This window comes from Dicentrarchus labrax, unplaced genomic scaffold (assembly GCF_905237075.1).
Source record: "Dicentrarchus labrax unplaced genomic scaffold, dlabrax2021, whole genome shotgun sequence".
Classification (NCBI taxonomy): Eukaryota; Metazoa; Chordata; class Actinopteri; family Moronidae; genus Dicentrarchus; species Dicentrarchus labrax.
In genome coordinates, this window is record NW_026136710.1 from 21,838,680 (window position 1) to 21,851,922 (window position 13,243).

The 13,243-nt window shown below is 39.5% G+C and overlaps 1 protein-coding gene across 3 annotated transcripts; it reads left to right on the plus strand.

The window, feature by feature from the left end:
* zmp:0000001301 (rab9 effector protein with kelch motifs) lies at positions 1-10,793 on the plus strand. 3 transcript variants are annotated; one of them, XR_007886328.1, is made up of 19 exons: positions 1-138; positions 1,066-1,176; positions 1,332-1,404; positions 1,551-1,593; positions 3,731-3,809; positions 4,430-4,518; positions 4,869-5,015; positions 5,253-5,304; positions 5,475-5,575; positions 6,785-6,870; positions 7,102-7,183; positions 7,296-7,381; positions 7,466-7,553; positions 7,946-7,994; positions 8,160-8,250; positions 8,888-8,974; positions 9,091-9,175; positions 9,609-9,713; positions 9,853-9,892. XR_007886328.1 is itself a non-coding variant. In XM_051413532.1 (19 exons), the coding sequence occupies exons 2-19, from the start codon at positions 1,115-1,117 to the stop codon at positions 9,955-9,957; spliced, it is 1,524 nt and encodes a 507-aa protein (XP_051269492.1). In that variant the 5' UTR covers positions 1-138; positions 1,066-1,114; the 3' UTR covers positions 9,958-10,793. The 3 variants fall into 3 exon arrangements, 2 of the variants coding, with proteins under 2 accessions (XP_051269492.1, XP_051269493.1); XM_051413532.1 differs by having other exon boundaries at positions 8,874-8,974; positions 9,853-10,793; XM_051413533.1 differs by lacking the exons at positions 1-138; positions 1,551-1,593 and having other exon boundaries at positions 1,150-1,176; positions 1,332-1,516; positions 8,874-8,974; positions 9,853-10,793.
* The last annotated feature ends 2,450 nt before the right edge of the window (positions 10,794-13,243 follow it).

The following is a 13,243-nucleotide window of genomic DNA, read 5'->3' on the forward strand; positions in this document are numbered from 1 at the left end:
TGTGGCTTACTAGTAAGCTGAGACGCAGAGGACAGCTGTTGGACTGCGAGATGACTCATCTGTGGCTTTGAGCAGCTTCAATAAAACAACGATAGAAAAGCAAGAAATCAACATCCTGATAGACACAAACCTCAAAAGGTAGGTGGTTTCATCCTGCTCGTTTTTATACATAACGAGAAAACATTCAGAGAGCCATACCTCCAGAGAGACCACACAAGCCTGTTCATTTGGTATGATAATGACAAAAACATGTTGAGAATGTATTCATCTGGATATATGTCCATTTAAATGTATCATGTTGCCGCAGCGCCACTTAGAGGTGAAATGGCATCACATGCTGATGGTTGATATCATTCAGCTGCATCTGCACAGTGTGTTTAATGTGAAACAGGACACATCTAGATTAATTTGAAGAGCTGTCATCTATTTCTAAATGGTTTCAGATGACTCTCAACATAAAAATACATTTTATGATATTTTGTTTGAACTTTTTATTATAACTTAATTTATCCTCATATTATGTATTTTAATACTGAAAAAAAACAAAAAAAAACTTAATTCTTGCCATCACCATCCAAAAGTGGTGGCACAATATCCTACATTTTAATCACTCACTTTAACTCAAAGTTCAGAAAAAAACAAAGTCAGTCTGTGTGCCAAATCGCCATTATTATCAAAAGAAAGTGAGCTCCCCGAATGGTATAGTTCATATACTGTGTTTAGTGGTGAATAGTGGTAATAGTTTTGCTTCTTTAGCTCACAGTTCTGAATTTATGAGAAAAAGAAATATATATATAAAAAGTCATGTGATGCTCTGTTAATGCCACATATCAGGTTTACCCTTACCATAACAAATCACTTGTTATGTGCTCCACAAATCTGACTGAAATATAATAAATAATTCTTTAGGTGTTTGGATGACTAAAAGACAAACCAACAGAGTGGACCAAAAATAAAACCTCCCCCGTAGAGTAAGTGGTTACTTGTATGACTCAGATTTCTGAACAACTCAGATGGTAAAACTGTGTGTTTGTGTGTGTGTGTGTGTGTGTGTGTGTGTGACAGAGAGAGAGAGAGAGAGAGAGAGATAGAGAGAGAGATAGCAGATGAGAAGATGGCATTAGCCAGCGGTCACTGGCTGGAGAAAGAGATGAGGGGAGAAGCCCCAAGTCCCAGGTGGGTCACAATGTTTTCCTACCATAACTGTGTGTGACTCATTCAAAGCTTAAAGTGGAGTGACGTAGAGATGAAACTGGAAGAGGTATTTTTGTGTGGTGGTTGCTCATTGTTAGATAGACAGACCCTTTTTTATTCGTATTCTCCTTTCACAGACACGGCCACGCCTTAGCTTTGGCAGGAAATGTTGCCTTTCTGTTTGGAGGAGCCTGCAGCATCAACCAAGAAGTGACTGTTTTATTCTCAATTCAAAACCAGATGTGACAAACAGCAGCCTACTTCACATTCACACATATTAAAAACACACCGTGAAACATGGCTGAAACACCGATTCTGGATGGTAATGATCTGCTAATTTTCTTCTTCTGTATTAGGAGGACAACCCTGTTTACTTCAATGACTTCTACATGCTAACAGGTACAAATCAGAGACAAAGGTAGTACAATTAGTACAACTGCAGTTTATCAATCCACCACTTGAGGCTAGCTCCAGAAGTGAGTCAATCTCCATAAGGCCCCATATTAAAATGCCAAACATGTTTACAGCCTGGAACAAAAAACTGTTTTGGTCTTTATAACTAATTTACCCGTTCATGACAACTGCACAGGGTTTGAATTTTTATTTAACTTACCCATTTAAATTACATCATGGCTTAAAGTTATGCATGATTAAGAATGTGGCAGCTTTGAGTGACAGGTGGGGATCTACTGTGGCTGAAAAGAATAAATAGTAATCATTTGTGAACCTATCATGATGTCACCAATTGGTTTGTAGACCATGGCGGCGGGAAGTGGGGGTGCTGGGGGTGCTGCAGCACCCCCTAGTGGCGAGAGGGAGATTAAAAAAAAAAAAATGTATTCAAAATATTTTGCACAATTTATAAAATCCTTATGAATGTTTTGGGAAAGGATTTTGACACACGTAGGCTATTACGTGTATTTTAGATTTTAATAAAATTATTTTGAGGCCTAATCAACACAGGTTCACGGAAGTTCCGTTGTCAACGTCAGGCAGGCTAGTGGTTGCCGAGTAAAGAGGTTTCCCGCTCGTTCCATGCAGCATACATTCATGGCAGCAGCAGACTAGCAAATTTACATAGTCTGATGACAGAAACGACAGAGGGTCTAAGTGTGTCACAGTCCAAGATGTAGCATAATGTTTGATAAAGCTCCAGCCACAAACAAGAGCCATGTTTTCAGAGACAGAAAAACTGATCGAGTTATGTCTGTGCCTACCCATCTCCGTGGCCTCATCCGAGCGCACTTTCTCCGCCTTGCGTCTTTTGAAGACATGGGTACGCAGCACCGTGACCCAGAAAAGACACACACCTTTTGCTGATGCATGCCCACACAGACATTCTGAACTCCCTGGACATTTGTCCCCTCATGAGAGACTTTATCTCCACGACCCCAGAGCACACCTCGACATTTGGACACCTGTAACCAGGGCACCCTGCCTATAGCCTGAAGTAAGAGCATGGTGCCGGCGCGCACTTTCATATCTATTCATGCAGTTTAACGTCACACTATAGTATTTTTGCAACGTGGTGGGCATGGAGATGGAGAGTGTTATTTTGATCATGTGTTCTTTGCGTAATGGATGTGGAGAACTGTTCAATAACGTGCTTAAATAGTCAGAGATTATTTCCTTGTGGTGTGCGTAAAAGGATTTTGGAGCTAATAGAGTCACGTGTGACATAAACGTAGATGGTGCAGTGACTCAGGTTCATGCCAGCTGACCAAATCTATTGCATTGTTATAACGTTATCGTGAAGTTTAATTAATAGCGCATATATTCATCTGAGAACTGATGATGTCTGTGTGTTAGAGACCCTGGCTGTGTGCACTGAAGTGTATATGACAATAAAGTAGTGAATCTCAATCTATTCATTTATTTTTAAAATGTATTTTAAATAGGCCTATAGGCTCATAGGTTTTTTGTCCAAAAAAAACAAACAAACGATTTTCACAGCACCCCCTGTTCAAAATTACTTCCAGCGGCCCTGTTGTGGACTACCGCTTTGAACTGCATATTGGTCGCTGTTGGTGTTTTACAGCTAGCAGTGGTGACGTACTACAAGTTGAGCTGCACTCGATGGCTTGTCAGATAAAGAGTACACTAAAATATGGTTCTGAAACTGTTTTAAGCGAGAAATAGTCACACAGTAACAGAATCTTGATTTATATTTGATCAGCACTGCCTAGTTTGACAGTTTGATCTGAGTTTGGTGCGTTGCATACCACTACCTAAAGCAGACAGTGCTTTATCGTCTATTTTACTTGTTCATTTACCAAATGAACATCATGCTGTATGAAGACTTGAAACCAGAGATTAAGACCATAAACTCATTAGGAAACAGTTTACTGAGCACATAAATCAAGTCAGAATTCTGCTCATTTCTCCACAAGAGGCTTCTTTTTTCCAGCCCATGGAGCTGCCCCCTGCTGGCCATTAGAAAGAATGCAGGTTAAAGACGCTACACAGACCCAGAAGCTTTGTCCACTAATAATATAATGTCAATAAAAATAACCAGAGATTTTCTTGTTATTTGTAGTTTCTCCTGATGATGTGACATGGGAGGAGATTCCTCAGAGCGGAGAAGTTCCGTCAGCCAGAGAAGGACACACTCTTTGGTAAACTACAGCACTGACTGAGTAACTTGGCATGGATGATTAGGAAATTACAGAAAACATACTATTTATTTCCATTGTATCAAACTTCACTGGAAGGTTAATCAATGGAATTCTGCATTATGTGGAGGGCAGCAATATGCATTTGCTGCATCCAGATGGAACGTAACATACAGATATCTTGTGTTAGCTCACATGCTAAATTAATAGCTTACAGTTAGATTGTGACAGTTCCTGTGCTAATTGAGAAGCATATTAATAATTATAGGTAATAATTATAATAGGATTCAACAAAACAAAACAACAACAAAATTATACTATACTTGGACTACTAAAAAATCAAGATCAAAATAAATGAGTCTTAAGATTCTTCAAAGAATTTAAAAAGTTTCTTGTCAGCTATTCATGGGCAGGGCTATACATTTTTTACCTATAGAAGTAGCATAGAGTTGTCTGTTCCTATTTTGGCAGTGGCTGCATGGTTTCATGAAGCATCACTGTTGCTTTTATTGGTTTAGACAACCAAAACAGTGAGCCAAAAGCTTTGTGGAGGTGTTGATTCTCAGTGGGATCAGTAGTACTATCAGTGACAATATGTGCACTTTGTCTTGTGTCATTTTAAGTGTTGTGAAAGGGAAGCTGTTTCTGTTTGGAGGAGCGTCCAGCCCCGAAGCCACTGAGTGTCTCCCAGGAGTCTACAGCTTTGACATAGGTGAGGATTTTACAGCAGGAGGAGGTGAACACATTTAGCTTGCTTTTTTTATTTTAGTGTTACATGAAAGCTTGTACAAGGAACTTTCATTTTGTATTGATTCTGGCAACCCCTGTAGACGAAAGCAGTGGTGTTTCTACTGCCTTGTTTTATGGATTTGTAGGGGAATCCGACTGAATCAAACCTGGTGGCAGCCATACAGACATAGCACATATAGAGGGATCAGTATTAAATTGAGACTGTTGCATAACAAGTTAAAAAGTAGTACATTTGTTGTACATTTAAGGTCGAGTAAAATCAAGTGTAGAGAAGTAGTGTGACGGTACTATTTACCTGTACCTATTTTACAGTGTCTCTGACCTGGGATTGCTTAGAAGTTGGTGGCATGGCCCTCAGAACCCTCAGACACAGCTCTGTTGCTGTGGGAGACAACATCTATGTGTACGGAGGCACTGTTGGAGGGAATCCAACCAACGATCTCATGGTCTTCAACACAGGTCCATACATCATCAACGTCTGGATTACCCCACTAAGCTACAAGCTATCCCCCTGCTTGTGATTTTTAATGTTTTAGACAATTAACTGCAAATCATGAGTACTCCCTGATGATAATTTTCCAAACGTTCCATCAGCTTTTAGATTGAACTACTTTCTTCTTTATTTCTATGAAAATCAACTTGCAAAGACTGATATGTTTGTGTATGCCGTTTATTTTCCTCTCTGTTCTGTTTCAGTGTCTCTCACCTGGACGCCAGTTAAAACTAGTGGATCGCTGCCTCCTGCCCTGTAAGACATTGCTAGTGCTGTATTATATTAAAACCTACAGGAGTTACTATTACTCTGGTCACCCAGTGTGTAATATGAGTTTGGAATAATACCTGGGATTTGTTGCACCTTAGTAACACTGAAAGTAATTTTAGGATTTGTATGTTCACTGTATGAATGTGTGTGTGTAGGTGTGGTCAGAGTTTTGCTCTGGTTGGAGATCAGCTGTTCATGTTTGGAGGTTATGAAGAAGGTGGAATCTTCTGTAAAGACCTCTATGTTCTCAACACAGGTAAACACGGATTCAGATCATCTTGTGCCTGTGCACAATGTAACACTACAGCTGAACTTGTACGTCTAGTCATCACAATTTGGCCCTTGTCAAAATAGTTCAAATCCTCATGCTGTCCATTTTTCCTGCTTCTAACACATCAACTTTGAGGAGAAAATTTTCACTTGCTGCCTAATATATCCCACCCACTGACAGGTACCATGATAACCAGATAATCAGTGTTATTCACTTCACCTGTCAGTGCTCACAGTGTTATTGCTGATGGCTGTAAATGCAGGTAAAGGAATTCATGTGAGTCATTTTATTTGACACAGGGTTTTAGACCTGTTGTTAGACAGGTTGTTTGAACTGGTGAGCTTGTGCCATATTGAATTTTCAATGTCCAGCGTCCACGATTTAGTGTAATGGTGGATTGCAACTTCGCGCTCCCTTTCCAAGCTTGAAGGAGCAACTACAGTAACTGGCCAAAAAACGCCCCTATTTAGAGTCGGTTTTGGTTCGTCCCTTTTGGGCTTCTGTAGGAACATGGTGATTCAACATGTGGGACTCCGTAGAAGGCCACCCGCTTCCTCTGTAGATAAAAACGACTAATTTTAAGGTCACAAAAAACAACAATTCTTGTATTCAGGTGATTATACACTTATGAATATTAACAGATTTACCCCCAGGGATCAATAAAGTATTTCTGATTCTGTGTAGCACTATTGGCAGAAATGGAATACAATATTCATAGGTATGTTTTCATTAGTTTCATTCACGTTTTTCATGTATTTTATGGCCACCGTAGTTTCTTCTACATACTTGGAGGGTGAGGTGAGGGTATTGTAATCACCACCTACACTGCTAGATGTCGGTAAATCCTACATACTGGACGTTTAATTTGCCAGTTGTAAAATTTCATTGTAAAAGTTCATTTTAAATCAGGTTTTGTTCTAAAATTCTAAAGATTATACTTTGAAGTACATATTCTTTGGTCACTAGATTTGTATGTAAAAAATGTACAATAAGGATTTTTAAAAGTAGAAATTAATGAAATATTTTTTATATAATTTATTAAATTATGATAAAAAATTATTTTAGTTGAATTTAGTCACTCCTGGACTTCCATAGATAAGTGTAGTTTTACACAACCTAATGCTACTATGATGTAACTTGTGATCTCTACCGATTACTTATTAGTCTCTGACCTTTGACCTTTCTGTTTCTCAGACAACTTGGTGTGGCAGAAATGGGAGGTGAAGGGAGAATCACCTGCAGCCTGCAGCGGACAAACACTGACTGCACACCATGATAAAGTAAACACACAAACGTACACACACACCATGTTTTTTTTTTTATCACATGTATGGATTATTATTATTAGAAAGCAGTAGTTTTACATTTGAGAAATGCATCCAACTGTCCATTCCATTGGCACACTTCAGCCTCCATAGGTTTTTTGTCACTTTATTTTAAGGTCAAGCTCAATATTTCTTTGCTGTTGTCATTATGCTGAATAAATTTCCCCTATGTTAAATCCTGTGGAGGATATCTACCTGTTTGGTGGCAAAAGCACAAATGATGACGGTACAGTAACGTCTTCCAATGAAATCCATAAACTCAGTATTGGTGAGTGAGACGCTGCACATTAACTAACAAATCACAAAAATTGTGAATTATTCTAAAGAGAGTCAAAGGATTAAGTTGTATTGCTCAAATATTTCACACTGTGTCTCTCCAGCTAAGATGAAGTGGAAGGTTCCTCTGTACGTTGGGATTCCTCCGGCCCGTCGTCACGGACACACAGCTTTCATTCTCCACAGCCACGTATGGTTATATCATTTATGTTAATTATTGTCATATGATATGATATTTAACATACTTTTTCTTGTGTGTTTGTTTGGTTGACAGCTGTTTGTATTTGGAGGGAAGAACGAAGAGCAGGAATTTAATGACCTGAAGGTGATGAAACTCATTAACCCCTCAGAGAGACAACCAGGTAATCTATTCATATTTATCTTGTTTTAAAATAACATTAACACCAGGGCCTAGAGGAGCCAATCTGAAAGTGCTGGACAGAACAAACAAAAGATGATTTATCTACTCTCAGAGCCTTACCAACAGTGAGTGGAGCTAAAATGTATAGTTTGTCCAGAGGGTGGCGCTCAAAGAAAGGTAATTTGGACATGAAATGAAAGGGTTCCTCCTCTGAGGAACGGGAACGTACAATGACGTATCATGATAATCTGGCCTATGGATTTTGAATACAAGAATAGCACAAATGGGGGCAATGGTGCACACTTTCAGTCAGTCTCACCTCGAAGCCATTCACAGTGTTGCTATCATTAAAAGTGATGAAGAAGACATTGAGGCTGAACATGTTCTCTACAGTAATGAAGGAGATTCTGTCAGAGTTTGGTCTGCAGGGAGTCAGCCACAGGTCAGCGGCTGCTGTACACACACACACACACACACACACACACACCTGTGTTTCTGTTTCATCTTCGTGTGTGTGTCTGCAGTTTCAGCCTCATGTCACGCTCTGTTTGAGTCTCATCTCTCAGTACTGACACTCTGGTTTCATTCTGGTTTCGACCGTTAACAGCTTCACTCCCACAAAGGTTCCCAACGTTCGCTACGAGCTGAGCGAGACTGCTCCATCCAACCAGTCCAGGAACACAGCAGCTAATGCACAGGTGATAAACGAGGAAGACAAAACTGAGGGCCAAAAAAGCTGTGCAGGAGGAGTAGAAGGTGGTGCATTGACAGAGCAAGAAGTAGCAGAAGTAGAAGTAAAGGCACTTTCAGACCGTTGGTTACTACCGCTGCATCGTCTCCATGGTAACTGGCTACACCTAATCCTACTTTAACAACCTGTACCATACACTAGAAGGTTCTGCTATTTACCCAGTCTAATATCACCTAATAGAGGTTATAACTTAAATGGCAGGGAATGGTTAGCAATCTGACACAGTTAACAGAGCAAATTAACAAATGCCCTTAATCTGGTTTATTTGAGTTGCTCTGCAAGTGCTCTGGACTGGTTTCAGCCTCTCTCTGCTTGCCGTGGTAGTAACAGTAGTTTTATCAGTAGAAGCAGTAGTAGTAATAGTTGCGACAGTAACGGCAGTGCTAGCAGCAGCAGTGGCAAATGTGGCAATAGAAGAAGTAGCAGAAGGTGTAGCAGTAGCAAGAGTAGTAGCAGTAATTGGAGCAACAGCAGTAGCAGTAGCAGATCAGTAGTCCTGGTCGCTGATACTTGCTTGGAGCATGCTGCCTGCTCACACTGATAATAACTCGGGTATTTAACCTCCTGCAGGTGTTTGTCCACAGAGACTTCAGTGCAGTTCGAGACCAGGCCATGAAAATGATCCAGACAGCGTTCACTCTGCTGGACCAGGAGTTCCAGAAACTGGATCGGTACGTGTTGGGGTCACTTTGAAAAGATGAACGGTGACGGTTGATCAACCTTCTGCTTATCCACCTAACAACCAAACTTCTACTGATTTCCTCATAGCTACGTTTCTTTGTTCCAGAGAGAAGTCCGAGCTGTCAAAAGCTGCTGCTGCTCTGCAAAGAGACAAAGAAGCTCATGAAGGCCACAGACAACAACAGCAACAGGTTCCTCTCATCCCAACTAAATCCAGTCTAATATATCTAATTTCATTCATTCTAACTATATAATCTAATTTAATAGAACTGATTCCACTTCAAACTGTAAAACAATGACTCTATCCTAATATAATCCTGTGTTAAACAATCTAATTTAATATACCAAATGTAATTAATTTGATGCAGTTTAATTTATTCCAACTCTAACTCTAATCTATTCCATCAAATACTTGCTTTTTGTCTTAGTTTTTATACCAAAATTCCTTGTATGTGAAGACCTACTTGGCAATGCATCTGATTAGAATCTAAAAACATTTTATGATGTTAACATGCTAGTGCTAACAAATTAGCACAGCTGAATGCTTTTGGGCACATTAGCACATCTGGACATCTGTTTGTGTTGCTTTGTAGTATTGAGTAACACATTTGATGCGTGTGTCAGGAGCTGCAGGAGATGCTGGATCGACATCGCTCTCAAAACGAGGCGTGGCTCCGAGCGAGAGCCGAGGAGAACGACCGAGAGAGGAGGGAGCTCTGCAGACTCCGAGTCAGTAAACACACACTTCACTCGAGCTTTTTTCCATTTCTTGCTGTACTTTATGTCTGGTTGCTCTACTGCTTCACACACTGTGGTCCTCAGAATGCAGATGTCTGTCTGTCTGTCTGTGTGATGGGTCTCTCCTCAGGAGGACGTGTTGCAGGAGCAGGAGCGATTGAAGGAGGAGCACAGCAGCATCCAGAAACGCAGCGAACATCTTCTGTCCATCATGCAGCAGTTCAAAGGAATGTGATGTGAGATAGATAGATAGATAGATAGATAGATAGATAGATAGATAGATAGATAGATAGATAGATAGATAGATAGATAGATAGATAGATAGATAGATAAGTTTGAGTAACAGATTTTTTCATGTTTGTTCCACTTTGGACCCTCATGTTAAAGCTCCTACAAGGAACTTTCATTTTGTGTTGATTCTGGCGGTCCCTGTGGACAAAAGTGGTAGTGTTTCTACTCTAAGGGGAATCCAACCGGGCAGGAAGAATAATAACTATATAGTAACTGTTTCCTACTGATGGTCTGATCTGTAGTTCATATAGAGGCATTAAAATGAGACTGTTTCACAACCAGTTAAAAGCTCCTTGTAGTATGTTTAAGATCAGGAAGGGGATCTTTAAGGGTCAGATACAAATATGTGTCACTTATATGTTTTATCTGAAAGTTTCCTGCGTGGGAAGATTTCCTGAAAGCAAAAAGGGAAAATGAATACTCTTAATGTATTGAACTTTCCTACAATAAAAATATTTTGCCATAAACTGTGCTAAAGGTTTGTATCCTGGATTGTTTAATGTATGACCGTTCAACAGAAAAGCATCATTTGATTGATTAATTGATTGATTAGTGAACCTCATAATAAATTGAACTAAGATAAAATAGGAAAATCTAATTTAAGGATGGAATAATCACAGAAAATATCCATTGAGATTTTTTGCAGTGTACTGTGGCAAACAGGATAGAGGACTGTTTCCATGGTTACCGCTGATGTGGTACTGAGGATGGCATAGTTTCTGGCACTTTTTACAGTAAATATTTGTAACAAAGTAACTGAATAAAAGATTACTGAATGTTTTTTGACTTGAAAAAGATGTTTTTGAGCTTCCATACTGGTAGTTCTGTTCAGCAGTGTAACATGGGTTATGTAGTCTTAATGTTTAGAATGTGATGGTAAATTTGAATTGATTCTCGTCAAATTGTTTTCATTGTGTTATCTGTTTATAAAAGCAGATTGCAGACTGAGACAAAAACAGGACGTTGACAAGTTGGACGTGTTTTTTTGTCCTTGGTGTCTTTAAGCAAACCGGTGGACCGTGAAGAGCTCCACAGCTGCTGCAGGCTGTGCTGTCTCTTTTATTCGCAGCAGCAGTACTGGAAGCAGAATAACATTTCTACGTGAACTGTAGCTGCAGATACAACATTAAGCCAACATCAGTCGTGTGGGACTGTTTTATGGCTCTGACACTGTCCTTCATGATGTCTCCAGCTTGTGGAACAAAAGCAAAACGCAAGCTCGGGTCGTTCCACATCCCGGAGGTTACAGTGGAGCCAGCGGTAGAGCAGTGTGTTTCAGGTCACTCATGTTCTGTGTTGGTGGTCAGTGGTTTAGAAGCCGCTCCAGCTTTGACGACACTTTCTGCTTGTTGGGCGTGTTGTCCTTCGTATTCAGAGCAGTTTGAAGCCATGTGGATGACACACATTTACCTCATTATTTGAAACTTTGGCCAGATATATATATTTTTTTCTAAATATTTAAAAAAAATTGAGAGTGACAAGAAAGGGGGGAGACAGAGGGGATGACACACAGCAAAGAGCTGCAGCTACAAGCCTGTAGGGGAAGTTATGGTGAATGTGAAACTCAGGAACTCATCTAGCCAGTGATAGGTTTGCCCACTGACTCCATGGAAGGTGACCCGCGCGTCTGTAGATAAAAACGTCTCATTCTAAGGTAACAAAAACACAACACTTCTTATTTTCAGGTGATTATATTTGATAATCTACCCATATTTTGGCTGTTAGTAAACATGACCTCACCTCCAGTTTCTAAAAAAAAAAAAACACACACAAGTGCGTGACTTCATGTCATTCAGAGTGAACACAAATATAGACAGAAGTGTGTGATTTTGATTAATCCAACAGACAGTAAAGGCAGCATCAAAGCTCTGACAGGAGGAATTAAATAGGAAATTGTTGCTTTAATAATTGCTAAGACAGAACTGTATCACAGCTCATTGTATTTAGTGATCAACTGTTACATCTGTCTGTCTGGTTGCCGCTGTCTCTCGCCCTCTCTCTCTGTCTGTCTCCTCCACTGTCGCATTCAACAGCAGGACGGATCACTATTACGCAAGGAAAAACAGCGTAATGCGCCAGTCGGTGTCCTTGTATTTCCTCTCGGTTGCACTATTTGGCAGAACAAGAGAGGGGCGGGGAGAGAGGGTGAGAAGTGTCAAGGTCGCAGCAATACGGCCGGAAGTGAGGCGATATGGAAAAATAAGAGCTTTGTGTTGGACTTTGTGTTATAATCGACTTCTTTGTCACATCTTCCATATTTATTCTCAGGGTTTGAATGTGTTTTATGGCCCTTATTTGCTCAGTGTTTATTTATATTCACTGCAGATTTTACTTTTTTTCAGTCCAAAAAGTTGGTATAAAATAACATTTCACATTCATAAATGAAAACTTAATAGTATTAATTATAAATTAATTAAAAATACAAAATTAAAATGTGTATGAAAATGAACAATGGTGATTTTAAAAACTGAAAACAGGTAAGAAAGGGAGCAAAACTGAAACTTTGGTAACTATGTAGGCTAATTTGAATCCATCAAGCAGAAAAGAACTGGCTGTAACTGTGAGCTATCGTATTTACAGTTGTGAATGCAGAATTTCCACAATAAAATCATACAATTAACCAACAATTAAGCACATGTTGTACAGTTTCTTTATTACTGCTGTAGTTATCTGTATTTGCCACTGCACTGTCTCTCTAATGTGTTAGCTTCACATTCTACAAGCTAACGTTAGCCTTTCTCCCATCCATACAAAACTTCACTTATATAGCTGTTAGCTGTTAGCTTTGTTGACAGGTTGAACTGCTGCTAAAACCACCTCACTTTACATTTACACCTGTTTAGTACTCAGGATATAACTAACATGTAAATAAGACAATTTTGGAGTTGTTGTAAAGTGCATTTTTTTTTTTTTTACCAATTAATGGAAATGAATTTTCTCTTGCTTCCAGTCTTTGTGGTAAGCTAACGTTAATGTTAGGCTAACACGTCCTGGACCTCCGAACTGGACACACAGAAAACAATGGGGGTAAAACATTTTTTAACAATTCATTAATGAATTATTGAAAAGGTTACTGTTCCACATTAGTGGACAACAACCCCAGCAACATGTTTTTATTTTATTTTACATATTTTGTCAAATATAGCCTACATTCATCTTGTCTAATCACGGTCAGTAGCGCATTTATTGTGAAAGGTTTAACCGGACATCCCTCCTTCCATCGTGTCTGC

What these genes read in the sequence shown, in the direction of transcription:
- zmp:0000001301 (XM_051413532.1), top strand. Translation starts at nt 1,115, where the DNA reads ATGGCATTAGCCAGCGGTCACTGGCTGGAGAAAGAGATGAGGGGAGAA. An exon ending in CCTGCAGCATCAACCAAGAA is followed by an intron (nt 1,405 to 1,550) that starts GTGACTGTTTTA and finishes CTTCTGTATTAG; the next exon opens with GAGGACAACCCTGTTTACTT. An exon ending in AGAGAAGGACACACTCTTTG is followed by an intron (nt 3,810 to 4,429) that starts GTAAACTACAGC and finishes TGTCATTTTAAG; the next exon opens with TGTTGTGAAAGGGAAGCTGT.